The sequence below is a fragment of the Alternaria metachromatica genome (genome assembly GCF_023757995.1).
Source record: "Alternaria metachromatica strain BMP 0045 chromosome Unknown scaffold_1, whole genome shotgun sequence".
Taxonomy (NCBI): Eukaryota; Fungi; Ascomycota; class Dothideomycetes; order Pleosporales; family Pleosporaceae; genus Alternaria; species Alternaria metachromatica.
In genome coordinates this window covers 1,429,967-1,455,042 of record NW_026055492.1, presented here as the reverse complement: position 1 = coordinate 1,455,042, position 25,076 = coordinate 1,429,967, and the positions used below count along the sequence as shown (strand labels likewise).

The window sequence follows — 25,076 nt, the reverse complement described above, 5'->3', positions numbered from 1 at the left end:
TCGTCGATGCGGTTACTCCTCGGCCTTGTTGATAATGCGCGTGGCACATTATTTGTTCCGATAGCGACGAGCCGATATGGCGCGATCGCACTAGGGCATTCCCGCGGAAAAAGGCGAAATATGAGTGGTTGTTCCGCCCAATGGTCGATGGTGCAATTGACTGCTGTCAGACTTGCGCGGAGTTAGTCCATCTGCTCGTCTCGACCCATGACTATGTTGAGCGCTTTTCGGCTCAACATCACACTGTGTCCCAAGGCGTTGAGCTTTGCCGATGCGGATATCAGAGCGGGGTCTTGGCTCTCCACTCGGATTTTCTCCTTCACGCGCACGTCGTGGTCCTTGTACTTGAACGTGCGGTCGGCTTCATCGTGCGCAGGTGCTCGTGCGCCGCCAAGCGCTGATGCAAACGTGTTGCGGATGCTGAAGCCAGTGAGCGACGTGCTGTCGCCGGCGTTGTGTGGCTCGAGAGTGCGGATTTCGAGAACGAGGGCGGCATCGAAGACGAACAGGTGGAAGGACACATTCGCCGGCAGTGGAGGGTCGAATGTCTGTGATTGTCAGTAGTGCCCGTGTTGAATGTTCAGGTGCAGTCTACCTTGTCGTCGACGGGGTTCTCCCACCACGATGGCTGGACATCCGAGTAGCCTTTCAGTGCAGCCTGCGCTTCCAGTATGTGATCGTGTAGCAGCTGCAGTTGCCCGGATACGAAGTTGGCATTGGTCGCATCGCCGCCCCAGGTAGCCACGTCGATGACGTCGAGGCAGCTGTTGATGGAGGTCCGAATGGAAGTGAGCTGGGGCACAACGAGCGTCGGCGCATGCGGTGCAGAGGAAATGGCGAGGTCGTACGTCAGCGAGCCTTTGGGCGGTGGGAGGCTTGCGAGGCGGAGCTTGACGTTCTGCACGGTGTGAGCTGCTGCATGGGGACGGAGAGTGGAGGACGTACGCCTTTGGTGATGCGCGTGCCAACGCGCGTAATGAGGCCCTTGAGACTCTCGGAGCGCACCGAAGTCAGCACAAGTGTCGAGCCATTCTCCGACGGCGCAAGCAGGGCAGCGCACTCCTCCAGGCCAGCCTTGAGCGACTGCAGCGTCTCGCGCAGTTGCACCAGCAGCCACTCGAGCTCGCGCGCTTGTGACTCTGCCTGCTCGTGGGCGAGGCGGGCGTCATCGATGGGCGGCCACACAGCAGTCGACATGGCGGTGATGGCTTCCAAGTTCCAAGGCACGATGCGGCAGATTGTTGGTGTCGGGCTGCCCAAGCTCCTCGATGGCCAGGATCCACCGCTCACACTGCGGATCTCGCTACTATCCGAGGAAGGAAGCCATCCCTGCATCTCTCCGCCCATCTCTTCACGTGCCGAACACATCACACACTTGCACACACATTAGAGCCCTCCGTCACGATCCGTCGCATCCGCCAGCGTGTTTGCAGACAAGCCGCGGACCCTCTGGTTGCTTGGGCGTGTCGAGCAGCCTCGGGATGATGCAAAGCGCGCGCGATAGTGCCGTAACCCTGTGCGATGAGGGAGCTAGTCGACGACGCCAACAAAGAGCCGATTCACAGGTGCACTACGTCACCCGCTTGGCCGCACCTCATAAACAAGCTTGCCAGGCCTCTTTTCGTCGCGCGTTTGAGACGCAGCTAGCCACGTCGAACCATCCTCTGTAATCGCACCATTATCGTGCATCCTAATCTTAATAACCTACACCCTTGCGACGACGACTCTTTTGGATACCACACATCATGGCTGTAGCTAGTACGTCGCCCGTCGCTTCCCAATTCGGTTGCGCATCTGCTAACACACCTTCCAGGACCTCTTCTCGCATTCGGCTCGTTGATCCTGGTCGCTGGAGGCCTGCTCTTCCAATTCCTGACCATCCTCACCGGTGGTGTCAACAAGGCTCCTCTCACCAAGTTCTACTTTCTCGAAGCCACCACCGGCGGCATTCCCAACGCACGAAACCCATCGCGATGGACCTTCTTCGCCATCTGCGGCGCCGACCCTGACTCCGGCAACAATGCCAACTGCGGCTCACCTGTCCCAGCGCTGCCATTCGACCCTCCTAGGAACTTTGGCACCCAGGAAAACATCCCCGAGCAGTTCATCGGTACCCACATGTACTACTACCTGTCTCGCTTCATGTTTGCTTTCTACCTGATTGCTCTCTTCTTCGCTGCCATTGCCCTCGTCTCTGGTCTCCTTGCGCTCTGCAGCCGTCTCGGAGGATACCTCTCTTCCCTGATGACCTTTGTCGCTCTCTTCTTCCAGACCCTGGCCGCAGCTCTCATGACGTAAGTCTATACATATCGACAGCTAAAGTACCTCAACTAACAAACATCAGCGCATGGGTAGTCAAGGGCCGCGATGCCTTCCGCTCCGCCGGCTTCGAAGCTAGCATCGGCAAATACCTCATGGGTTTCACCTGGGCCGCCGTCGCCTGCTACTTCCTCGCCACCGTCATGTTCTGCCTCGGAGGCCGTCTCGGCGGCGACCGCTCTTCCAGCATGCGCCGAAGCCGCTCGACCAAGTCGAACCGCAGCCGGGGTAGCTTCTTGGACACCGAGTCCCAGCGCAAGCCCAGGGACTACTCTCCATAAACCGATATTGAGCGAGGAAGAAGTGGTTGAAGTGGACGAGGTCCATCAAGGACCAAATGGAGGAAAACTGATCTTTTACGCGACGATATCCACGATTTGATTTTGTAATGAACGAACAGAATACCTTGCTATAGCGCGCGAGTTAATGCTAGTATTGTACATATGCACATGTAGCAAATATACTTCGACCGGAACTATATTCCAAATGACTATCCTATGGAGTTGATCGATATAACACAAGTATTCAGACAATACGCTTACGATACTCGTACCTATCCAGTCTCATTCCCCCTCCCACCAAGTCTCGAACATGCCTCCAGTGCCTCCCAAATCCAACACCTCGCCACGACCCCCTCCTCCAATCCCCTTCTCAACCACAGTCCACAAATCAAACGGCACCAACTCATCCTCACTATCCACCATATCCTCATCCTCCTCATCTTCATCACCCCCACTGACACCCACATACGCCGTCGCCCCCCTACAACTCGCCACACACTCATCCATCAGATTCCAATCTCCATCCGGAACCGCGAGTTCCAACTGCGGGTCGCCGAGCCCCTCGTAGCGCATGATCGGCGGCGCGCCGTTAGATAACGTGTATGTAGTTTCACGGCCTGTGAAGCGCGAGGTGTACGTGTGGGGCTCGCCGCGCTTGGAAGGCAGGACGACGGTGTGTGCTTCCCAGTCTGCGAGAGCGGCGTTGTATTGAGGGGGTGTGAGCTTTTGTTTTGTGTAGAAGGAATTGGCGAGGAGGCGGGAGCGCGCGGTGTGGCCTTCTATTAGGGCGATGGCGGGGTGGGGGATGTAGCGTGTTGTTGTCTTCTCTTGGTCCCCATCCTTACCTCCATCTCCATCTCCGTTTCGGGGTTCTTGTGAAGATGGAATTGAAGCAGCAGCAGACCATGGCGCCGCAACACCCATTCCTCCCTCCCCCAGAAACTGGTTCCAGGGCTTCACTCCACTAGCCCAGGGACCTGTGTCGTACTCACCCACAGGACACATTGCCTCACCCCTCGGATCATAGATAACTTGGTCCCAAGAATCCGCTTCTGTTCTCCGACCCCAGATCGTGACTTCAAACAGGGTGATGGTGTCACGAACTGCTTTCTCAAAGTCTCTGGCGCGCGCCACGCCGATGAGTGCGGCGCTGTGTTCGATTGTTTCGTCGAGCACGGTTTCGTAGGGAAGGATGTGCGCGCTTTCTTGCCAGATGTCGAGCAGGTAGAACCAGATTGATTGCATGAGGGGTGTGTCGATGGGGTGGAAGTCTGCGAAGTAGTCGAGGAGCGTGGCGGCGCATGTCCAGTATTTTGCGGTGAAGGCGGACTCGCAGGCGTCGCAGGGCCAGAGGTATTGGGGGTGGTGCGGGCATGGTGGGTGGGTGAGAAGGGACTTAATGCGCCTGTAGGCGATGGAGAAATCGATGTCGTTGCGGCCGAATGCGTAGCGTGTGGCTGTTGGGGGTGTTGTGGAGTGGTCTGTGACTAGGATGATGGGTGGCGGCGGCATTGCGACGGGCTTTAACGAGCGAGAAGCCATCGCGTCGGCAACTAGACCTATGTGAGCTGACTTAAGTTAGTAGTAAGAGTGTTGTTTGTGGAAGGCGGGTAGCAATCGAGGTTGATAGAGTAGTGCCAAGACTGCCGCCTTGCACAATAGATTCAACTTGAGCGGCACACAATAAGAGTCGTAGTGAAAGTGAAAGAGATCCATCGCGTCCGAAGAACCGTACCAAATCGCTCCCGTCATGCCTACCACTTCGACATGCGACTAAGTGTACTCATCCTTCCATGCTGCATGTTGCTCAACAGCGCTTCCTCAAGAGCCGACTGACTGATACCTGCATCTGTCCGATATGAGTATATCAATCTAAAGGTGGGTAATCCCAGGACTCACCATCAATGTCGCTGAAGCTGCTGCCCATACTCGGCGTGCCTTCACTGCCTTCCTTTCTGGATCGCAGTCCTCCACGTCGTGGACTACCGAGTCGGCCTAGTGCCGCGCGGTGGTCCGAGGCAGGGCTCATAGGGCTCTTTGCGGCTGAAGGAGGTCCGCCGGAGCTAGTCATCGACGACGCCGTCTCTGTGGTCGCGATCGACTGTACGTCCATAGACGTTTGTCTGACAGGCGGAGCATTCCTTGTGCGGGCAGGTTGCAGAACCTTTTGCTCCTTGCTACTACTAGCTCGGAAGCGTGAGTCTTGCGCGTACTTGCTATTGCTTGGTCTGGTCTTGACTGAAGTTGCAAAAGGTAGACTTGTCTCGTGCGAGCCTGAATCATCAATCTCTTGCGTTCCGTCTCCTTCCTCAAACGTCGAAAGCTCTCGCGGTTTCTTCTGCTGGAAACGCGGCGGGCGCTTGAAGAGTTGGCTTCGATGCGCTGGATGATCAGTATCCGATAGCGATGATGAGCTCGAGGACGACGAATCGGGAATGTCTGGAGAAGCTGCTTCGTGATTTCGATAACTTGGTGGTGAGATTGGCGCATTCGCTCGGTCTTCAGACCTTCTACTGGTCAAGTTAGGTCGCTGAGTGGAGCGTGTAGACAAAGTTCGAGCTGGTGCTTGAGTAAGTGCCCGGGATTGAGTGATCGTGGTGGTAGACGGTGTCCTCGAGAGCGAAGGTGCTAATATATGTTAGAAAACATATCTACTGTGGCATCTAAGATGCTTGTCGAGAGACTCACCGGGTATAACCACCTCTGCGCCACGCAAACTCGGACTGTCCTTCGAGCGTCCTGCTAACGCTGATGTAGTCCTCCCAGCTACATTTTGTCAGTAAGATCAAATTATGCTGATGTTTTACATACCTCCAGATCCGGCACTGCCACCCCTTCGCATCGCAACGCCACCCACAGCAGTCAGCGTGCTACCACCAGTCGGCGAAGATGACGGAGCAGCATTCGAGATGCTGACTTTCTTCATTTGGTTACGAACGTGATCTAGATGTCGCTCATATAGCCATGCAGCTTGCTGAAGAAGGAAGGTTGGTGGAACCTGGAACTTGTCGGCTCTGTCGTATGGTCAGTGAGGCTGATGCAGTGCGTAGCCTGCATTTACATACAACTCGACCCCTACGATAGATTAGTACTTGTTAGAGATAGTTTTGGAATGGGTCCTGGATACTTACAGTTCAAATCACTGGTCTTGGAAGACTTGGAAATGACCTTCCATAGTTGGCGATCCCTCTCAGCATCCCATTGTGCCTATGTCGCGGTCAGATGAGCCCCGGAGACGCGGACAGATGCTACTTTACCTGCGGAGGATCTTCAAAGTCACCCCGGATGAACGGGAGACGTATCAGAGCTGTGAACTGAACCGACGACATTAGAGATGATCTGGTTTAGCTGCAAGGACGTAGAGTGATGAAGGGGTGGTTGGGTGAGGTGTAGTGATGCGGCTAGGCGATCGAATGAAGTAAGGCGTGAATTGATCTACGCCCGGGCTTGTGACCGATTAGGCCAGAGCAGCAATCACGTAACACTGGAAGTAGACGACTACTTCAAACGAATTTGAATTCGTTTACATGCGTTTCCGATGATCATAGCTTAGTGTTACAGTGCTAATCGTGAATCATTGAACCTCGTGTATCAAGGCAACCATCGTAGCCTAGGTCAAGCACCGCCACACCTTTCTCGAGAAAGCCACAGCGGCCCCGCTGAAGCATAAAATACTCGACGCGGGATCGTGCATAAATCCCCACCAAACACAGTCACTCCCCGAACTCAACACCAAAGAATCAACTCACGGGAAAAAATGTCGGCTCAAGCGGTCACCACCATCGACATTCAGGGTAAATTGCCCAAGATTGCCTCTGGAAAAGTGCGCGATCTATACGCGATTGACGATGACACACTACTATTCGTTGCGAGCGACCGTATATCAGCGTATGACGTGATTATGGAGAATGTAAGTTCAACCTCACCAAACTTCAATGTTAATTGAAGTGTATTCAAGACCTCAGACTAACAGCCCCCCAGGGCATCCCCGGAAAAGGCGCCCTCCTAACCGCCATGTCAATATACTGGTTCAACTACCTACCCACCAAAGTCCCCGGTCTAAAAACCCATTTCCTCTCTTCAGATCTGCCCCCCGCCATAAAGGACCAAACCTCGCTCAAGGACCGCAGCATGCAAGTCCGTCGTCTGCGCATCCTCCCCATCGAGTCCATAGTCCGCGGTTACATCACCGGATCAGGCTGGTCCGAATACACTAAATCGGGAACCGTCAACGGAATCAAACTCCCCACCGGACTCGTCGAAGGCCAGAAGCTACCGGAACCACTCTGGACACCGAGCACCAAGGCGGAAGTAGGCGGCAAAGACGAGAACATCAGCCCTGAGAAAGCGCGGAGCCTGATTGGCGATGCGAAGATTGCGCAGCGTGTTGAGGAACTTTCACTTGCTATCTACAGCGCCGCTGCAGACCGCGCAGAGGAGGTTGATATTATTCTTGCGGACACGAAGTTTGAGTTTGGCGTTGATGAGATGGGTGAGGTGGTGCTTGTTGATGAGGTGTTGACGCCGGACAGCTCGCGCTTCTGGCCCAAGGAGTCGTGGGAGAAGAATCTGGGAAAGGCGCAGCCGAGCTATGACAAGCAGTTTTTGAGGGATTGGCTCACGGGTGAGGGGTTGAAGGGCAAAGAGGGGGTTGAGGTGCCGCAGGATATTGTGGAGAAGACGGCGGCGAAGTATAGGGAGGCTTGTGAGAAGCTTACAGGGAAGAGTGCTTGAGAGGTGGCGGTAATTGCAGTTAGACTCGCATCAGGGTTGTCGAGATGTCATCAGATGGCATGTTGATGTCACATCTGTGCCACCGATATATATCATAGCAGCAATGGAAGGTAGATGAAGACCAGAACTCGTGAGTTATGATAAGTCGGATACCCGACGAAGCCTTGCATGTATATTTACTAGTCTCTCCGGCCCTGTACAAGCCCCTCCCTTTCTTCCTCATCCTCATCATCAATATGCTTCCCCGGGTGCCGATACAGCACGTAATGCTGCAGCATGAAGATAATATCGAACACAATAGTGATGTTGCCCAGTCCAAACTTGACTGGATTACCAGTAACACCACTCCAATCATTCTCCAGCGCAGAATCAATGCACAACTGTGCGAGCGAAAGCCAGCCACCCGCAAAGTCTAGGAGCATAGGGTATATACTCCACCCTAACGTCGACTTGCGCTTGTAATTGACCCAGGCCTGGGGTATATACTTGAGGAAAACGGTGAGGAGTTTGACGTAGCCGAGCGTGTAGATCTACTTCATGTTAGTATAGCCCCGTAAGGTTGAAAGTCGTAAAGCAGGAACTCACAACATCGATCCACGCCCACCCCTCAGCATCATATCCCCGTCCAGCCCCATTCATCTTAACCAAAGCCACCACAACCCCAATAGCAAGCACACACCCCCACCAAACCCCCAGTATGACCCGACTAACCTTCTGTCTCTTCCCGATCTCAAAGCCCCATATCTTCTCGAAGAACTGACTATATATAATCACGCACATGACCGCGCCATGTGCCGCAAACAAGAAGTCGTTGAACCGCACCGTCGTCTCCGGCGCGTCAGGATGACGAGCCGCATATTGCGCTTTTATCGTCGGCGAGTAGAGGAAGCAGGCGGTGGAAATGGTGTAGCAGGTAAAGCCCAGGACGTTGAGGGTGGGGAAGTCGATGGCGAGGCCGAGCGTGGATTTGCGGAGGTAGTTCGATATGGGTTGGGGGTAGAAGGATAGGGACCTGTTGTGGGGTTGGTTAGTTGGAGCTGACAGGAGGGATGGTAGGTGGGTGGTACTGACCACGACAGGAAGTAGGCCCAGCCCAGTACGCGCGATATGGCTCGCGCAAAGGCTTCGAGCTCGGGGGTCATCGTCATGGTGCTGGAAGGCGAGGGCTGCACATGTGCGATAAGTATTGTCTGGCTTGCGCGCTCACTGTGGAACGATGGACGAAGCGTAGTTGGAGCAAGTGGAAGACAAAAGAACGTGTGCTATCATAGACAGCCAGAAAATAGAGACATGTTGCTGAGACAAGTACTCATGGTGAGCGCCTGATGCTGCGGCGTGTACTGTACATGTGCGATTGCGACAGTGGAGATGCGCGCCTGCCCGCGGAACGGATGACAGGGGTCGGAATGCCTGCTTGCAACGCCGAAGTGCTCATTCGCCGCCGGGTTCATCTCAGCCATGCCGACTGTGCATCGTGCCGGCTCTCAATTCAGCCGTATCATCGGAATTGCATACATGTTGTATTACAAAGAGTTCGGCATTGTTAGAGACGAGGTGATGTAGTTTCCTACTTTACAGCCTTAGCAACCCTCAAGGTATAACTTCAGTCCCTCTGCCTGTGCCTCAAAAGATTCCTGCAGACTCTCTCCAAGCGTATCCTTCAAGACTCCAGCAAACAACCCGTGAAACACTTCTATCGACTCATACAACACTGTGCCATTGCCTATGTCGCTGAGCGCCTGCCAGCGCGTCGAGGCAATAGCGAGTTCCCCCAAGTAATCCCATGCCAATCTTCCCAACTCGGGCTGCACATGAGTTATGCGCTCAGCGGACAACTGCGTGTTCAGGAGATTGTCGGGCGTGTCCTTGTTCACCGGCAGCGGAAGCGGAGGAATCTGCACTCGGAAGAAGAGGAAGTTGCCCTCGACCGGTCGCTGATCAGGCAGGGTGATGTTGCCCTTGGCTGAAGTAGTGAGGGCATAACGCACAAACGGGTTCCAGGCTGCGTAGTTGGCGAAGTCGCTGAGTACGTCCCAGGCGGCGGGGACGGTGCTCTTGATTTCTATGCGTGCGGTTGCGTTGAAGACGCCGGGTGCGACGGCTGGGAGGTTGGTGTATTCGGACTGGGCGAGAGCCGCAGGCAGGAGCGTCAAGGAGACGAGGTTGAGGAACTTGGACGCGAACATATTGGATGGATGGGTTTAGGGTTTTCAGCCTGGGAGTTGCATACTTTTGTACCGGAGCCTACCCGAGGTTTATTGCTACATTAGCCACATCGCTTAGGAGGCGATGTGAGTGTCTCCTGGGATAAATGTCGCCGGCTCCAAAAATGGTAATCTTCATAAGCTTCGGGACAAATCTCCCCTGGGCGGATTACTGGGCATGTAAACCAATAAGTTTAATGCCTGTCATTGTGGATGGGACAGAATCCGACGGAGTCGAACGGACGCTGCCTATGTACTTGACGCCCGGGCCTTGCACATCGCAGAGACTAAGCTCACCGCTGGGTACTGGCTATCATTGCAGCTGCAATGAGGTTGGAGATGTAACCTTGGAAGCACGTGCAAGGCGCGGGACAAGTCGCGGCATGTGGGCCATGATATGCATGCGGAGGACGTCACTCCAGTCTCTCGGAATGCATCGCGGAACGCCGCATGTGGCTGCCCAACAACCTGCTCAGGCATCTACCGTGCTCGCTGCAGTCACTTGACATCACTAGCAGCGTGCAATCTGCGAATGACTAGAGTCGGCCAAAGAGGGGCTAGATAGCAGCGCAAAGGGCGGTGCCGGCGGCCGTGATGCGGTGGGCGAATGGAAGGCTGAGGGCGCGACATGCACCTGCATAAGCTATGAGCTGCCCCTCAGCACCGCGACCTGGCCAGCGACACAACTAACTGCACTTACGACGCCCTGCATACATATCTCAACACTTGGGGGCTTAGATAGAGCTCCATCTTGACTCACCTCTGCGCGCCCATCCAGACTTCTCTGCATAACGCGCTGAGGGGCCCCATATCTAGCGTGCCGCGTGAAGCTCCAGCCCCGCGGCTCAAACAACAGCCACAACGACCCTCCCGACGATACCGAGTGACTACCAAAGATAGGCCCCGATAACGCGCCGAGTCAGGAACAAGGCACCAGTGTTGTCGTGTATAAGTGTCTTGCTGTGCAAGCACGCGCCCGCCACCTCCACGAGTCCTGGTCACGGAGGCGCATGACGCAACGCCCGTCTAGCATTCATCCCAAGTCACCCGCCGCCGTCCTCATCCGTCGCTACCCCCACAACCTCTCTCGCGCCCACGACACCTACCACTTCCTCACGACTGAGCTAGCGCTCCAACAGACCCTTCCACACGCTCTTCCGCAGGTTATATGAGCTCATCGCCCGACAACGCCGCCGAGCATACGACGCCCGTCTCCAACCTCACCTACTTGCACAAGCAGCAGCGCAAGGGCACCAAGGTACAGGACACACCACAAGCACGCGGCCGCAACACGTCGAGAAATGAGTTGGGAAGAAGAAATAAAGCGGCCGGCAAGGTTACGCGCATATACCCGAGAGAGATGTACGTGAAGCAGCACCACCCTTCCCTACATGGAAGGGGCGATGGTGACTCTTGTTCGTATCCAAACGCGACTGACTGTCACAGAACCAAGTCACCTTCGTCAGCCAAACGTCTGTCATCCACGTCTCCACCCACAAACTACCATGCCACTACGTCTCCATTACTATCGGCGATCGGTGCCACTCGAAACACGGCCGCACAATACACCAACGAGTGGGCCAAGTCAGTCCCGTTCTTTCCAAACTCCGGCTCCCCGGGTAATGGTGGCATCGCTATAGCCAGCTCTCCGCCTACCTTTCATAACTCGCCTGGTGCACGAGACGGGCTGTACGCACCACAGGCCATGTCAAACTCACCTCCAGGTGCACGACCCCTGAGCCACCCCAACCAATACACCAACTTTGGTGGACGCGTACAGAACTCGCCTGGAAGAGACCGTAGAGCATCTGTGTACTCGCAGCAAGGTGTTCGCCCGCCCTCACAACAGTTCATGCCGAACCCGCCGCTGCCGCATCAACCTCAAGCACACTACTATGGCTTGCCGAACATCGACTTCGGCCTCAACAACGGCCAGTCCGATGGCATCCAACCAGGGGAAGGAGGCTACTTCTGTGGCTTCGATACTCTATCCATGGCCGGAGACGAGGCGGCTCGAACTACAGAGAACGTGCTGCTTGTTGGCTCGCAAGGTGGGCTCGACGTCTTTCGCGTTGAAAAGAGCAAGATGGACATTGTAGGTCGACTAGAAGGACTTCGGGGCGCTGTAATAGGCGCCAAGATCTTGCCTTGGATCTCGCGGCACGATCCCTTAGCTGCTTCCCGTCCACTGATCGCGCTTATCCTCCACGGTCCGGTCGTGAAAGACAGCAGAAGCTCTAGTGGAAGCGGTGCATCCTCTGTGGCTGACGATTCGGCGTCTGAGTCACCTAGTAGGCCGTCCTCACGACATGGAAATCAAGAGGGGCAAATCAGTGGTTACCAAACTACGGTCGAAGTTTACTCACTGAAGGAGAGGCGGAGAATGGGTGTCCTGTATCGCACTCCCCTGATACCTCTCACGAGCCCAATCGATAGCCCCATGTTTCAGCCTCCACCTCCAGTAGGCGACTTCGTCATTGATGCGAGGGGGAAGTTTGTTGTTGTGGCGTCTGGTGCAAGTGGAGAAGTCTTCGTATTCGCGCCTTACCACGAAGGTCACTCTGAGTATGCAGAGCGATTCCGCTGCATCGGTAAACTGTGGACATCCGTTCAGAATCGGGAACGGGCCATACATTCAGGCGGTTCCAGTGCCGTTGACGGCAGCCATGACGAGATTCCTCCTGAGAAGTATGGCTTGCCTGTGTTTTCGCTCTCCGATCGTTGGCTCGCCGTCACCCCACCAGCGTCAAGCGCGCTCTACCCTGTCAACGGTATAGCCCTGACTTCACCTTACTACGAGCGCGCTCCGGGCCTTGGGCACCACAGCGTACCGCCTCAGCCGTCTCCCAACTGCGCTGTCGATGTGCCCAACGAAGCAGGCTTGATCGATAGACTTACCAGGGAGGGAACACAAGTTGCAATCAAGGGTGCACGTTGGGCCACTGAGAAGGGAATGCAGGCTTTCAAGAGCTACATGAACAAGGGCCAGCAAGGAGCTAACGTGCCATATGGTCAAGATCCCATGCAGCATTACTTTCCACCGACCCATGGCCACAACCAGACTCAGCCAAGACAAGAGGCATCTGTGATCTCCATCTATGATCTGCAGAGACTGGCAGACGCAGAGGAAACGAGGAATAAGAACGCACTTCATCCGGTCGCCACTATACCCGCGGCTCTCGGTTGCAGCTTCATGTCGTTCGCTCCTAGCGGTCTTATGCTCATGACCGTCAGCAAGAAGGGCGACTATCAAGATGTTTGGGACCTGAAGCGCATGAACTTCCGAAGAGCACGTAAGACGTTAAGGGAACAGCCAACAGGACCTTACGTACGACAAGTCGCTCGCTTCACCAGAATGACTGTTGCGAACGTCATCGATGTTGTTTGGTCTGCCCCTCGAGTCGACAAACTGGCTGTCATCACGGACAAGGGAACAGTGCACATGTTCCCGATGCCTGCGTCGGCCTTCCAATGGCCACCAGCTCGGCGCATTCGTCCAGCTGCACCAGCCCCACCAAAGGATGTCGCGTCCCCCACAGGTCCCGCTGGTGTGATGAACTCAGCAATGCAAGCTGTCAATAGCGCTAGGCCTTGGTTTGATGCTGTTCGCGCTAAGAACAGCGTCGGCGGAACTCGATTCAGTCTCAGTGGCTTGGGTGTAACCCCTGCCGCTGGCGCAAAATCTGGCAAAGCCGTCGCTGCCAATGTAGGCAAGTCAATCAACAACATCCGACATGCCGGCGACAACAAAATGACACTTCCGTCATCGCCTAGCGGTATCAAGCCTTACAGCGTACGCTGGCTTTCTGGTAGAGGTCGTGGTTCGATCGCACTAGCGTCCGGTGGTGTACTTCAGATCTGGAGGGTGCAGATGAGAGCTGCGACAGGCAAGGGGAAATCATCGCATACTGCATCCATAACCAAGAAGAAGACAGTGGAGTTCGGACTTGCTCCCATCTCGGATACCGCACTACCACCCTCCGTCACGGAGCAACTGTTCCCGCAACCTGGTGATCCTGAGCCAACACTTGACTGCTACGGTGACTGGCTTCCTCGCGCTTTGCCTTCTCGCAAGCCTACCGTGCCATCTCTCGCACCACTCAGCTTCTCCGAGATTGAGACGAACCCTCCTTACCAGCCCTTCTACACCGACAAACGTGTCACGCGTTTTGTCTACTCCAGACAAGCACCCGAGGTTCAAGAGAGTAGCAGCGAATACCAGCCCTCGTTACCGGCACTTATCTCCGATCTCCATCACGAAGATAGCTCGCCATGGCTCTTTGGTGAGACCGTAGAGGGAACACGTATTTCCACGCCAATCACTCAGGCGTATGACTCTGGAGAGGATGACATCACGGGCGTTGCCGCCAGGATCGAGAACAAGCTTGTCCTTCGAGACGGCGAAGAGGAGGTAGAGCAGGTTGTCGTCACCACACGACGTCGGCGCGTGAAGAAGGAGGGTATCGACGGCGACGAGGAGGGTTTCTTCGAGGACGATTGCGAGGTGTTGGATTTCGCAGAAGATAGGGTATGAGCGTGCACAGTGCCTTTGCCTCTCTTCCATTCAACATGTCCTTCTACACACCACCCCTACATTCGCTACCACATTTGCATCAGATCGGGCGTTGTCATCTTGGGTAAGGCGCAGCAATAGGCGCCGGCGTTTCTTCTTTTTGGGTCAGGAGGAATTCGCATCATTAGGATACCACGCAGCCGATAGCGGCCCTCGGCTTGCAACATCAATACACAACTTAGATAGCCAATAGATGGATCAGGAATATCAACCACGCTTTATTTCGAAGGATGGATGAGGTTAAATGATGTGCTTACAGTCTAACCTTGCTTCGTATATGGCCGTCTTTACTCCATGATCGTGTCTTTAACTCCGTTTATCCCCGTCCGCCGACTATCTCCACCGTGCTGGATGGTCGGCAGCGGATGGTCGGGGGAAATACTAGGTTTTCATCAGAGTACCAGAGGTGCTCATTGGATGCATGCGCGTTTGATTTGCATGGCTTTTGCACTACGTAGATGTGTTGTTACTGTCCGGTCAAGGGGAATGCATGCTTACGGTTCTCCAGCCGCGCACTACAGCAGAATGTGCAAGTGCTATATTGCACTTTCGGTTGCTTAGCTGTAGGTAGTGTGTGGCGGCGGAGCTGAAGCATGAGCCCATGAAAGAAGCTACGCGTAGTCGTAAGTTTAGGGTTGGGTGTGGAGATGGAAGGCGGAGGCAGAGGATGAGATATATAAAGACAAGGCTACAGCCGTCGACAAGTCAATATCAAGCTCAAATCAGTGAGAATAGAAACATCAACTTTACATCACACAGACTGTAACTGGACAAAGAAACATCAACATGTCTTCTACCGACCAGACCATCGTTCTCATCACGGGCGGTACGCAACACCCCCCTACTTCCTACTCCATCCCTTCTCCCCAGCTCTCCCCTCTTTTCTTCACGTCCCAAATTCCCCTTTCAAACCTTTACTGACACACTATCCCAGCCAACGGCGGCATCGGTTTCTCCCTAGCCACCCAACTCCTCGACAACGCCATATACCTCGTCCTCCTCGGCAGCCGCTCCGCCGAAAAGGGTGAAGCAGCCGTGAAACAACTCCAGGGAAAAGGCTTGTCTGGGAAAGTGGAGTTGCTGCAGATTGATGTGAGCGACGAGGATAGTATTCTGAAAGCGAAGGACGTGGTGGAGGAGAAATATGGTCGGTATGTTTACTCCCCTATTCCCTCATTATCTCCATCTCCTACTCCCGTGCCTCATATGATACTAATGATATCGCACGCAGCATCGACGCCCTCGTAAACAACGCCGCCATAACCGGCGAAGCACCCGCCTCCTCCTCTCTCGCCACGCGCATGACATCCGCCTTCCTAACCAACGCCACGGGCCCAGCCATCATCGTAGAAACATTTGCTCCCCTCCTCGCGAAAAGCGCGCAGATGGGCAAGACACCACGCATTCTGAACGTGTCGAGTGGAGCCGGGAGTATTGCGTTGAGGAGCGACAGGACGAATCCGCATCAGGCTATGAAGAATGTATGGCCCCCGCTCTTTCAATCGGCTGTTTTGGTAAGATTGGTGTTGGTGGGGTTGGTTTGGTATGTGGTGAGACGTTTGCTGATATGAGAGATAGTTGCCATACCGCAGTTCCAAAGCGGCGCTGAACATGCTTACTGCGTGTCAGGACTATGAGTATGGACCTAAGGGGTGGAAGGTGTTCTGTTTCTGCCCGGGGTTTACGGAGAGTAACTTGGGACCTAGGGTATGTTTTGTCTCGTTTCGTACCTTCCTTCGCTGATGTGGGTTGACGTGTACTAACGAGTGCGATAGAACAAACCGGAGCATGGGGCCAAGCCTACTAGTGAGGGCGCGAAGCCCATGGTTGCTATTTTGGAGGGGGCGAGGGATGAGGAGTGTGGGGGGTTCTTGAAGGCTGAGGGGGGTTGGCCTTGGTAGATGGGTGGGGCCGTGGTTTCGGTATGGGCAATCTGCACGTAGTTTGGGAGATAGTGAGTAGTGTGAGAAATTGAAAGGGGTATCTGCATTTGTTCCTTCATATCTTCGTTCCGCCACTAATCCTTACACACGTCGTCTTGGACCTACATCAGTCCTGTCCGTCTCATTGCCTCAAGAACATCTTGTAGCTCGAGCTATCTGTGACCTCTTTGTACGGGTATCCGATATCCTTCAAGAAACTGGCCAACTTGCTACTATCCTCCTCTTTGCACTGTATGCCAGCCAAGATCTTCGCGACGTCGCCGCCGTAGTTTCTGTAGTGGAAGAGACTGATGTTCATTCCCGGTTGCAATGTGTTAAGGAATTTGTACAGGGCGCCACCTCGCTCGGGGAATTCGAACATATACATATGCTCATCGGCGGCGTTGCTGCGCCCTCCAACTAAGTAGCGGATATGTGACTTTACGAGCTCGTCTTGAGAGAGGTCCTCGGCAGTCATGCCTTCAGCGCCGAGACGCTCGATAAGGTCGGGTAGATCGCGGGCCCTTGTCGCCGCCTTCAGTTCGACACCAACAAGGATCTGAGCTGACTCAGGGCCACAGTAGCGGTAGCTGAACTCTGTGACTGCCATGGGGTGGATGATGGAAACGAGCTTGGCAAATGAGCCAGGTTGTTCGGGGATGGTGACGGAGAGGATGGCTTCTTTGTTTTCACCAATGGCGGCGCGCTCGGCGACGAAGCGGAGACGGTCGAAGTTCATGTTTGCGCCGCTGGCAATGGCGACCAGACCACGGTTGCGATCGGGTGATGGGTTGCGGCTCACCCACTTCTTCAGGCCTGCAAGGGCGAGCGCGCCTGCGGGCTCTACAATGGAGCGTGTATCTTCGAACATGTCTTTGATGGCTGCGCATGTCTCGTCTGTTGTGACCTGGACGACCTCGTCGACGACCTCTTGACATATCCTGAATGTCTCCTCTCCCACTGTCTTGACCGCAGCTCCGTCAGCGAAGAGTCCGACGTCCTTCAGGAAGACGCGCTTTCCGGCTTTAAGCGACTCGACCATGGCGTTTGCGTCGTACTGCTCCACTCCTATGATCTTGACGTGTGGTGCTATCCGCTTGATGTATACACCGGTGCCCGCGATGAGTCCACCACCACCCACACAGCAGAAGACGGCCTTCAGGTCCTGCAAATTTGTCTGTCGCAGCAATTCCATGCCGACCGTGCCCTGGCCTGCAATGACGTATGGGTCGTCGAATGGCGGGATAGACACAAGCCCATGCAGCTTCTCCAATCGCGCAGCCTCTGCCTTTGCAGCGTCGAAGTCAGCTCCATGTAGGATGACTGAGCCGCCTAGCCGTGAGACGTTCTTGTGCTTGATGTCGGGCGTTCCTGAGGGCATGACGATGGTTGCGGGAATCTTGAGCTTGCGCGCAGAGTAGGCTACACCTTGCGCATGGTTTCCGGCGCTGCACGCGACAACACCCCGCCACCTGTCCTTGGGGTCCAAATGTGCCATCTTATTGTATGCGCCGCGCAGCTTGAAGCTGAAAACGGGCTGCAGATCCTCGCGCTTGAGCAGAACATTGCATTCTAGCCTGTTGCTGAGATTGGTTGCGTGGGTGAGGGGCGTTTCCTGCACGACTTCGTAGACGCGCGAGGTCAGGATCAGGCGGAGGTAGTCGGGGTAGCCGTTGGGCAGGAGGAAAGCGTCGGGTATGACATCGTTGGTTCGCGAAGACGTCGATTCCGAGGGCGGACTCGGGTTCGCGCTGTATTCGGTCAGGGCGAGGCCGTTCTTGGGTGTGCGGGGCGAGACAAGGCCATTGGGGCCATTCTCGGGCGTCGTCGGCCGTGAGTAGTCGGGGACCGTCGTCATTGTGGTGTTGTGCCAGAAGTGCAGCTGGTTGAGCTTGTCTTTGTAATTTTTGGGCGAGTCATCGGAGGCCCGGTCGGCCTGCATCGGAGGCAGGGGTGCGTCTAGCGTCATGGGGAGCTCCAGGGCTATGGTGGGGTAGATAGCGTCCAACCTCCCAACTTCATCTCATCTCGCGTCGGATGGCGAACTCTCCGACATGTCGCGCTCAACATCCCCTTTTGAACTTTTTCCTGTGCTTCCTACGCGTTTTTCTCGTGTCGTATGCTTCCGCCGTCGTCTGCATCTGCTAGTTTCGTTTGTCGCCATGTTTGCTCTCGATACCTCCTGACGGTCTCCGCGTCATCCTCTTCTAGTATCTGGCGTCGAGAAGACACGCCACGGACTCCAGGCTCCACTGGCGCACACAATGGCTAGCATCTATACGCTCCCCGTATGCTTCACGGCCTCGCGGTGATGCTCAGACGCGCGCGCGGGGTGACGACGTAGTCCCCGGGGGAGGCTGCAGTAGTCGGCTTGTTGGTGTGGTCCTGAACGACTAGGCTGTCCTCTTCCAGCTCCGTTCTGCATATACGGGTGCGTTGGCAACCTGTACGACGACTTGCAGGAGAAGAACTGGAGAACGTTGCGGACGAGCCCACGCGAGCGGCTTGGAATTCCCTCATTTCCGTCGTTTGAGCTTGTTGTCAATGCCATTGGAATGCAGGGCGAGGTGGTTTGCATGTGGTGGTTGAATTGTAATCGGTGGTCGTGGTGGCGGTCGATCGTTAGTGCGGAAAGGGCTGAAGCTTTGCCTGTGGCTCGATCTGAAGTTCACAGTGTCACGACCCACAGCAACTCAGTTCTTGTTCAACTCAACTCAACCTTCCGAATCCTTATACACTGACAGAGCAGACTTAGCCAGGCCATCTAGAGCTGGAGGACCTCATCTATGTCCGCTCTGTCCGCATACCTCGAGTGGCAGAATAGGCTGGCCGCCTTCTGTACGCTCGAGCGGAGAAGGCCTCGCCAGCTACTAACGAGAGCAGGATCTCGAGTACTCTTGTAGTAAGCTTGCTGTCGCGCCTCTTAATGCTCTCCAGGTACTCGAATCGTTGAAGCGTTGTTCGCGGGCTTGACCTCGGAAACAAGGCGGACTTGACCTCATTGCCGACTGTCCTCCGCTCGACCTCCTCCGCAATCTCAGCACACCACAAGGCCGCAGTCTCAGGAAGCTCTCCTTAGACTGCTTCAGTGGTCATGCAGTATGCGCTGCACTATAATGGGAGCCTGGGCGTTGCCGTGATGTCCCAGCGGAGCGATCCAATTCTCCGATGCTCGGACCAAATACTCTGCTCTTGCAAATCGCCTCTCCATCTGCCTCTTCAACCACGCTCGAGGGTGTTCTCTTCGATTGCTTCAGTACTATAGAGCTGCCCATGAAGCGGACGACTCTAGGTATGCGCTCCCACAACCTATGAAGGGGCGACCTTGCTGACCGAACACAATCTTCAGGCCGCATCGAAGGGTTCCTGTACGATACCACTTGCCTCCTCTCTACCGCGCATCGACGTTCGACTCTCGTCCCAACCACCATTGTGATCGACGTTGCCCTCTCTACCCCGACCACGATTGCCACCCACACTAGACAGAGTATCATCCACCTCTTACTTCCGCGGAGGAGGAGGGCAAAGAACACATAGCCAGTTCCCAAGTCCGGCGGCTTCAGCGGTCGCACTCATCGCCATGGGAGAACTCGGGCACCTGCGTCGCAACTCCAGAACGAACAACTTGTAATTCGGTCACGCGGACGGACTGTTCACTGGTCTCGAGCATTCCAGTCGAGCAGCAAGGTTTTGCTGTTGGTCTTTCTGCCTACGCCCCTCTTGTGCAAGTGTTGGAAGATATCCGAGAGCCATTGCCTGGAAAGCTCCCTTCCATGAGTACCAGGATCGAACTTCAGACGAAAGGCTCGCACAGCCAGGTGGCCTCCGTCATCCAAGAACAGTTGGTTGTTGATCCATTTCTTAACGAAAGTCCGGTCGCAAGGAGCGTCGGTACCGAAGATCATCCTGCCTGTATTGCGGCTGGCTCCGAGGTGAATTACTTCTTCTTCATAATCGAAGCCAATTTCGAACCGTTGTGCTAATCTGTTCTTTGAGTTGGGTTCGCAGTGGACCTTGAAGTCTACCAGGTTGTATCGGTCCTCTCTTACAGACGTGGATATGGCCCACACGTTTTGAGACCTTGAATCTATCGGCATATGGTTGTCGTACCGAAACACGAAGGTGTTCTGGAAGAAGACGTCCTGGACCATCTCGCCCCATACGCGGCAGACCTTACGAAGACCGAGAATCTCAGGAATACTCGTGTGGGGCCTAGCATCCTTGTCCCAGACCCTGCCGGCACCCCTAATGTGGTTACGATCGATTGGAAGTACGAACCTGCAGCGGAAGGCTTTAGGAAGGTCGTCTAAACGCGTATTATCCAGCGCCATGAGGACAGGGCCTTCGAACAAGCCAAGATGCTTGATGATCTTGTTCAGCAATTCTTGTGGCAGATCGGATATACCCTTCGCAATCATTCCTCCATACACGCGGCTTTCTGAGATGTATGACGGTGCATCGCAGTACAATGGCAATGCCTCATTGCCGTAGCGGTCGGTCGTGAGCAAGTTTTCTTCACCAGGCGGAAGAGTGTAGAAGCTGTCAATGCCGCTTGCGGCACACTCCGAACGCGAAGGCCAGCCGGGGATCTTGCCTTCGAGATAACCCCAGTGGGGGAAAAGGCAGTCGTAGTCGCCTGTTAGTCCAGGACCGCCGACAGCGAAGGGTCCATATAGCTTGCCCCACCATGGTGCTTCTCGGTAGAAGGGAAAGAGCTCTTCGGATTTCTGGTACATTGCGTCAATCTCAAGCGATCGTTGAGGAGACGTCAAGAGCATCAAGAGCATGAGCTGCGCGAGTGTAAACCCGGGCTTGGTGTTTTCATCGCTAGAGGCGGCATCCCACGTCTTACGCAAGTACGTGTCTGGGGTGGACATCTCCCTAACGAACCAGGAGACGTCCTCGGCGCCGATGGACGTAAGCCGCAAACCTGGAAAGCGGTTGTACACTTCTGCGACCTCGCGTCTACCGTCGTCTGTATCTCGCCAGATGCGGAAGGCGTCGTCCAACTCTTTCTCGTTCGCTAGCCACGCGTTGTAGGTCATCGCATGCTGCCCATCTCTCCAGACGCGTTCGTCTGCTGTTGTAGTAGGGCGGGGAGGCTTGTGCGGAGTCGCGGTGTCCGGCTCATTCGGGTCGACATGAGACGCTGTATCTGTTAGCGACATATCGGTCTTGACCGGAGACGACTTACGGGGCAGCATGGGTCGGGGACCACGCTCGCGAGCCGCGAGCCTAACATACTCCAGAAGGCTGCTCATCGTTGCGTTTGGCTTGAGTCTGGGGAAGCTGTTGAACTGGCTCGTTCGCGAAGGACGGGCAGCAACCAGGCTCGGGGAGATGGGTGCTTGACGATCGGACGTCTGTGGCGTGGGAGTTGCAAGAAGTCAACCCCTTCGGCGATCCAGAGAGTAGCAGAGTTGCGGCCGTAAAGCGATCGTATGCTGTACGAGTTGCCTGGTCGCTGTCTTTGCGATGGAGATAGCCGGCTGTCACGACGACCTGGGCTTTGATACCTGGCGGTGGGATACGAGGAAGTTTGCTGTTCTCTTCCCGGCGTCAGATGCTCTCCTGGGTGACCTTCTCGGTGTCCGATGTGTTCCTGGGTGCGCTTTGAGAGTCGTCAGGAGTGTTTTTCGAAGAGAGTGTGCCTGGTGTCGCGGTCGGCCTCGATCTGGGTCGGCGAGGAGGGGTAGCCGCAGAAGTTGCAAGCAGCGCCGTTGTCGTTACCAGTGTCTTCGCGAGCCCGGCGCAGGTGTGCGAGCCGACGAGGAGAGTTGCTGTCGTGGCTGTCGCCGTCTTTAGTAGTGGCTAAGATCGCGATGGTGGAACGAGGCCGCGGAGGTGGCCGATAGCGCGGAGGTGCTTGTAGACGTCTCAAATTTGTCGCACTTGTGCTGGTCACAATCTACGTGCAGAGAGCTGTCGGCGCAGTGTCTGAAAAGGAGGACGTGGTTGTGGGTGGCTGTCGCGTGGTGAAGCTATCAAGAGTTCGGAGGCGGAAGTCGTCGTGAGAGACGGACGCAGACAAACATCGAACTTGGTCGCCACGCTAGAACGTCACTACAAAGTTCAGACGAGGACAACGGGCTTTCAGAATCATCAAGGCAACGCAGCCTGTGTACAGCGACTACGCCAGCGACACAGATTATCAGTCGAATACTAGGCGCGAGGCTTGCAACCCGGCCCCTGGCTTCTTCTACATCACGCACGCACGATTGGTCTGGAAATAAGACTGGCAACAGAGTGCTTCTTCCGGCTGAGCTGCAGCATATCATTATACATGCCTGTGCGGCGTCCAGTTACCAACGCCTCCTCCAAGCTGTTGCATTGCCGTCAGGTTTGCCAAATACCAAGTCTATGTATCCTGAAGGCCATCGCGTCACATGTACCCTATATCTCCTCCTCCGACATGGTCTCTCTCTATTTCAGGGACAGGATGAAGGACGAGCCGGGAGGAATATCGGTTGAGCTCCAATCTGGGTGCTGGAGAAGGACGAAGAACGTTTGGATCGTTACCTCGCTCCATATTTCGGGGAGAAACCATGATGTCTCCTCATAACCTCCAGTGAACTGTATACCCCGAATGAGAAGGCCATTGGGTGTTTGGACAAACATCCTGTTGGGGTCCATCGCCAAGAGCTCAGCATCTTCATCGTTTATGGTCGGCATTTGCTTCTCCCTGCTGAGAGCCAAGTCTATACCCGTTGTCGTACACTCGATGCCAACCTCATGGTCCGTTGCTGGGAGTCCCAGATACGTGCGCCGCCACTCGTCGCGATATTCGACTTTGATTGATGCGCCGCGCTCGATGAGTTTGGGCTCGATCTGGCAGGGGAGAAACCACATAGGCTTTATGCCAAGGTCACTTGACTGGCCGTGCTGAAACACCATGGGGCTCTTGTAGAAGACTTCGAGCATGCAACGCGCAAAGAGCTTGTTGACACGGCGAATCCCCAAGACCTTGCGCACCACCTCCAAGCCAAGGGGCCGGACCACCGGCGGGGTGTAGCTCTGGCTTCCTTTGTCTTCAGTCCAGTGTACCTCGCAAGCTGTCAGGGAAATGAAGGCGGGATTTTCGGGAATGGGAAAGCCGTTGTAGTCCAAAACAAGCACACCTTGGATGTGGTTGGCGCGGTGGTACTTGAAGATCTGCATCAATATCTCCTCCGGCAGTCTCGAGGAGAAGAACTGGAACGCGGAAGCGACCTCTCTGTCGGTATCTGGCGTCATCGCGTTCGATCTGGGAGCCTTGAGGTGCTGGGCGCGTTCAGGGTGCTGCCGGCGGCTCTGGTGCGGTCGTCGTCGACTGGGCGGAGGCTCGTGGGTTGTCGGCGGGCTCGACGTGGAGATGGCGATCAATCTGCAGGAGGGAGACTGCGTCGCAGATCTCTACTGGCCGTTGAAAAGGCGGTGGTGCAGTTGTCGTGTACAGGAGTCGAGTGCGGGGTGTGCTGATCTGCCTGAGCGCCAACAGGTGCGGTACACAGCGCCGACGACGCCTTGCTTGTGAAGAGCTCAACGACTGTGCTTATGATTTGAGAAAGAGAGCGGGGGATACAGACGATCGTTTCGTGTGTTGTGGGTGGCGCGCAGATCGTGGTGCGGTTGTCGAGACAAGTGAGACGCACACGCACTGGACGAACAAGACTGCCACGCCAAAATGCAAGGCCCGAGCGCTATCTCATGACGATGCCGTTGGTGTAGACGACTTCAGTGTTCTCAGGGATTGGTATGAGATATGATGCGGGCATTTAGACGCACGTCGGGCAGGTGTCATGATACATCAACGTCGATACCTGGAGGGTCGAGAAAGACACCTACAGCAGAAGTGGCTTGTATCACAAAAGGTTCATGGGCATGTTTTTAAAGAAGGATAATGGGAGGACATGTCTTCATATTGCTTGGTTTATCTGATACCAAGCGGCCAGCTCCTGCATCGACAAGATGTCTTCTGTCGAGGGCCAGCAACCACAAACGCCGACGCTAAATGCTTATCAACCCGGAGACCACACAAGACCCCTTCATCCACTCCGCTTCTCCATCGCACCCTTGGACTTCGCCTCCATCGCACCCTGGGTCGTCGCCGCCATGGTCAGTGTGCCGTTGCCCAACTGTCCAAGACCCCAGAACTTCTGGGACGCTGGCTGGCCCAAGTGGACCGGGAAGGTACCCGAGTAGATCTCGCCCTCGTCCTCCTCCTGGACGACACTGACAGGTGCCTCCCGAGCGATGACGTACTCGGCCATCTCAATCCTGGAACCGAAGTTCGCAGGGTTGCCGCCGACGGCTCGCACCATCTGATGTAGTCCTTTGAAGCCCGCAACTGTGCTCGGGCTACACTGCTGGAAAGCCGCCCAGCGGAACTGACCGTCCGGCTGCTTCGTGTAGACGCGCTTGCCGTCTTCCTTGGCATCCTTGAGGGCGTCGCTGTTCTTGACGCACTGCAACATGTTAGTCAGTCACTAAGTGATGTCGAGAGGGGTTAGTACTTACACCAGTTTTGGCACCATACGACCAGTACGTATTGGTCGCGTTGACCACGCAAGCCTGATAGTACTCCCACTCACCCAATGTAGGCGCCGGGGGAGCAGGCTGTTGACCAGTGGGCGGCGGCACGCGAGGACGTAGAGATCCGGTGGTCTCGAAGAAGGAAGAAGGGGGGAACGCGGCAGGACCGAATTCGGCCAGCTCTCGATCCACCATCTCTTTGCGCGCGGCGAGACCAAGCGCGTTGATACGGGGGGCGGTTCTCGCTTTCTCACGGGCGTCGGCGAGGAAGCGTTCCTCGTTCTCGGCGAGGCTCTCGAGCATGGAGCGGTCGAGATCGTGGCGGGCGAGGAACTCGTCTGACTGGGAGAGAGCAAAACGCATTGTGATGATGATGTGAGAGTGTCGTTGCTAAGGAGGGGAAGAGGGACAGCGTTGTTGTGCCTTTTGAGCTTGCGCCAAGACTTTGAGCGTGCTAGCGTGGTCAGCCAACGGTCACCCAGGCAATGCTCGATGAGGAATGAGGAAGTGACGGTGAGAGGGGCGGCTTCCG

At 55.4% G+C, this 25,076-nt stretch overlaps 12 protein-coding genes across 12 annotated transcripts; 4 read left to right on the top strand and 8 right to left on the bottom strand.

Annotated features, from left to right (window-relative positions):
• Window positions 1-182: 182 nt before the first annotated feature.
• On the bottom strand, window positions 183-1,197 carry J4E83_000474 (uncharacterized protein; the record flags this gene model as incomplete). The annotated part of the gene is made up of 3 exons (XM_049327436.1): window positions 183-548; window positions 596-898; window positions 946-1,197. 3 exons carry the CDS (start codon window positions 1,195-1,197, stop codon window positions 183-185), a joined length of 921 nt encoding a protein of 306 aa, XP_049193581.1.
• Window positions 1,198-1,745: 548 nt separating this feature from the next.
• J4E83_000473 (uncharacterized protein) lies at window positions 1,746-2,600 on the top strand (the record flags this gene model as incomplete). Its single annotated transcript, XM_049327435.1, has 3 exons — window positions 1,746-1,758; window positions 1,814-2,294; window positions 2,345-2,600. 3 exons carry the CDS (start codon window positions 1,746-1,748, stop codon window positions 2,598-2,600), a joined length of 750 nt encoding a protein of 249 aa, XP_049193580.1.
• Window positions 2,601-2,882: 282 nt separating this feature from the next.
• Window positions 2,883-5,929, bottom strand: J4E83_000472 (uncharacterized protein; the record flags this gene model as incomplete). Its single annotated transcript, XM_049327434.1, has 7 exons — window positions 2,883-4,168; window positions 4,438-4,449; window positions 4,500-4,982; window positions 5,289-5,366; window positions 5,412-5,612; window positions 5,732-5,807; window positions 5,858-5,929. 7 exons carry the CDS (start codon window positions 5,927-5,929, stop codon window positions 2,883-2,885), a joined length of 2,208 nt encoding a protein of 735 aa, XP_049193579.1.
• A 428-nt stretch (window positions 5,930-6,357) lies between these two features.
• J4E83_000471 (uncharacterized protein) lies at window positions 6,358-7,334 on the top strand (the record flags this gene model as incomplete). The annotated part of the gene is made up of 2 exons (XM_049327433.1): window positions 6,358-6,510; window positions 6,582-7,334. The coding sequence occupies 2 exons, from the start codon at window positions 6,358-6,360 to the stop codon at window positions 7,332-7,334; spliced, it is 906 nt and encodes a 301-aa protein (XP_049193578.1).
• Window positions 7,335-7,513: 179 nt separating this feature from the next.
• On the bottom strand, window positions 7,514-8,476 carry J4E83_000470 (uncharacterized protein; the record flags this gene model as incomplete). The annotated part of the gene is made up of 3 exons (XM_049327432.1): window positions 7,514-7,864; window positions 7,920-8,346; window positions 8,406-8,476. 3 exons carry the CDS (start codon window positions 8,474-8,476, stop codon window positions 7,514-7,516), a joined length of 849 nt encoding a protein of 282 aa, XP_049193577.1.
• A 438-nt stretch (window positions 8,477-8,914) lies between these two features.
• On the bottom strand, window positions 8,915-9,520 carry J4E83_000469 (uncharacterized protein; the record flags this gene model as incomplete). Its single annotated transcript, XM_049327431.1, has 1 exon — window positions 8,915-9,520. One exon carries the CDS (start codon window positions 9,518-9,520, stop codon window positions 8,915-8,917), a length of 606 nt encoding a protein of 201 aa, XP_049193576.1.
• Window positions 9,521-10,706: 1,186 nt separating this feature from the next.
• Window positions 10,707-14,072, top strand: J4E83_000468 (uncharacterized protein; the record flags this gene model as incomplete). The annotated part of the gene is made up of 1 exon (XM_049327430.1): window positions 10,707-14,072. The coding sequence occupies one exon, from the start codon at window positions 10,707-10,709 to the stop codon at window positions 14,070-14,072; it is 3,366 nt and encodes a 1,121-aa protein (XP_049193575.1).
• Window positions 14,073-14,897: 825 nt separating this feature from the next.
• On the top strand, window positions 14,898-15,918 carry J4E83_000467 (uncharacterized protein; the record flags this gene model as incomplete). The annotated part of the gene is made up of 4 exons (XM_049327429.1): window positions 14,898-14,937; window positions 15,046-15,262; window positions 15,343-15,530; window positions 15,887-15,918. The coding sequence occupies 4 exons, from the start codon at window positions 14,898-14,900 to the stop codon at window positions 15,916-15,918; spliced, it is 477 nt and encodes a 158-aa protein (XP_049193574.1).
• Window positions 15,919-16,175: 257 nt separating this feature from the next.
• Window positions 16,176-18,002, bottom strand: J4E83_000466 (uncharacterized protein; the record flags this gene model as incomplete). Its single annotated transcript, XM_049327428.1, has 1 exon — window positions 16,176-18,002. The coding sequence occupies one exon, from the start codon at window positions 18,000-18,002 to the stop codon at window positions 16,176-16,178; it is 1,827 nt and encodes a 608-aa protein (XP_049193573.1).
• Window positions 18,003-19,686: 1,684 nt separating this feature from the next.
• Window positions 19,687-21,294, bottom strand: J4E83_000465 (uncharacterized protein; the record flags this gene model as incomplete). The annotated part of the gene is made up of 2 exons (XM_049327427.1): window positions 19,687-21,182; window positions 21,228-21,294. The coding sequence occupies 2 exons, from the start codon at window positions 21,292-21,294 to the stop codon at window positions 19,687-19,689; spliced, it is 1,563 nt and encodes a 520-aa protein (XP_049193572.1).
• Window positions 21,295-22,456: 1,162 nt separating this feature from the next.
• On the bottom strand, window positions 22,457-23,266 carry J4E83_000464 (uncharacterized protein; the record flags this gene model as incomplete). Its single annotated transcript, XM_049327426.1, has 1 exon — window positions 22,457-23,266. One exon carries the CDS (start codon window positions 23,264-23,266, stop codon window positions 22,457-22,459), a length of 810 nt encoding a protein of 269 aa, XP_049193571.1.
• Window positions 23,267-24,057: 791 nt separating this feature from the next.
• On the bottom strand, window positions 24,058-24,907 carry J4E83_000463 (uncharacterized protein; the record flags this gene model as incomplete). Its single annotated transcript, XM_049327425.1, has 2 exons — window positions 24,058-24,477; window positions 24,530-24,907. 2 exons carry the CDS (start codon window positions 24,905-24,907, stop codon window positions 24,058-24,060), a joined length of 798 nt encoding a protein of 265 aa, XP_049193570.1.
• Window positions 24,908-25,076: the final 169 nt, after the last annotated feature.